We start from the raw sequence: 847 nt of genomic DNA on the forward strand, positions 1-847 counted from the left end.
AAGTTGGAATTTTGCATTATTTAATTCAGACAGAGTTTGATCACTTGCGCCTGCCGCATATTTGTTTGTTAAATGTTTAATTTTTTCTTCAAGGTCATTTTCTAATTTAAACATGTAGTTTTCAGGTGGAGATTTTGTTTTTATGTAATTTGCCTACTTTAACAGATTAAAGAATGCATGATATATTGGTTTGTTGTTGCAAGTAAGTTATCAGTTCCACAGAAGTCACAGGGGTGGGGTTTTTTTTTTATCTCATGGGGCTTGCAGAGCCTCTGCTGGTCATACAGCCATATCTGCGGGGTTGTGGGTGTCCCCTTGTACTCGTTTGTGTATAAAAACCCTGACCAGCTGTTGCTGATCACTGCATTCAGGAACAACCAACTACAGGCAACATGAGTCTCAATGCTACAGACAAAGAGGTGATCAACAAGTTCTGGAAGAAGGCGTCCAACAGGGTTGATGAAATCGGCGCCGATGCTCTGGGCAGGTGACTATAACCTCAAATTAACTGATGTCACTTTCTCGGGTTATTGTTTGTCATACTCACTGTTCGACTTGTATTTATTATCCAGGATGCTGATGGTCTACCCTCAGACCAAGACTTACTTTTCCCACTGGAAGGACCTGAGCCCCACCTCTAAGTCTGTGAGGGAACACGGAAAGCTCATTATGGCTGGAGTTGCAGATGCAGTGATCAAAATGAATGATCTGACTAATGGGCTTCTTTACCTCAGTGAGCTGCATGCCTACAATCTTCGAGTGGATCCTGCTAACTTCAAGGTCTGAGTGATAAATGAGTGACAGTTAACAACATAAACCTGCAACTATGAGTGATTTATTTATTTAT

General features: G+C 41.2%; 1 protein-coding gene across 2 annotated transcripts in view; it reads left to right on the forward strand.

Annotated features, from left to right (window-relative positions):
• Positions 1 to 326: 326 nt before the first annotated feature.
• Positions 327 to 847, forward strand: part of LOC117527905 (hemoglobin subunit alpha-1-like) — a 15340-nt gene continuing 14819 nt past the window's right edge. For both annotated transcript variants that reach the window (XM_034190412.1, XM_034190411.1), the window contains exons 1-2: positions 327 to 487; positions 573 to 780. In XM_034190412.1, the coding sequence (XP_034046303.1) occupies positions 393 to 487; positions 573 to 780 (303 nt within the window). In that variant the 5' untranslated portion in view covers positions 327 to 392. The remainder of the gene's footprint in view (positions 488 to 572; positions 781 to 847) is intronic.

Source organism: Thalassophryne amazonica, chromosome 16 (genome assembly GCF_902500255.1).
Source record: "Thalassophryne amazonica chromosome 16, fThaAma1.1, whole genome shotgun sequence".
NCBI classification, from domain to species: Eukaryota; Metazoa; Chordata; class Actinopteri; order Batrachoidiformes; family Batrachoididae; genus Thalassophryne; species Thalassophryne amazonica.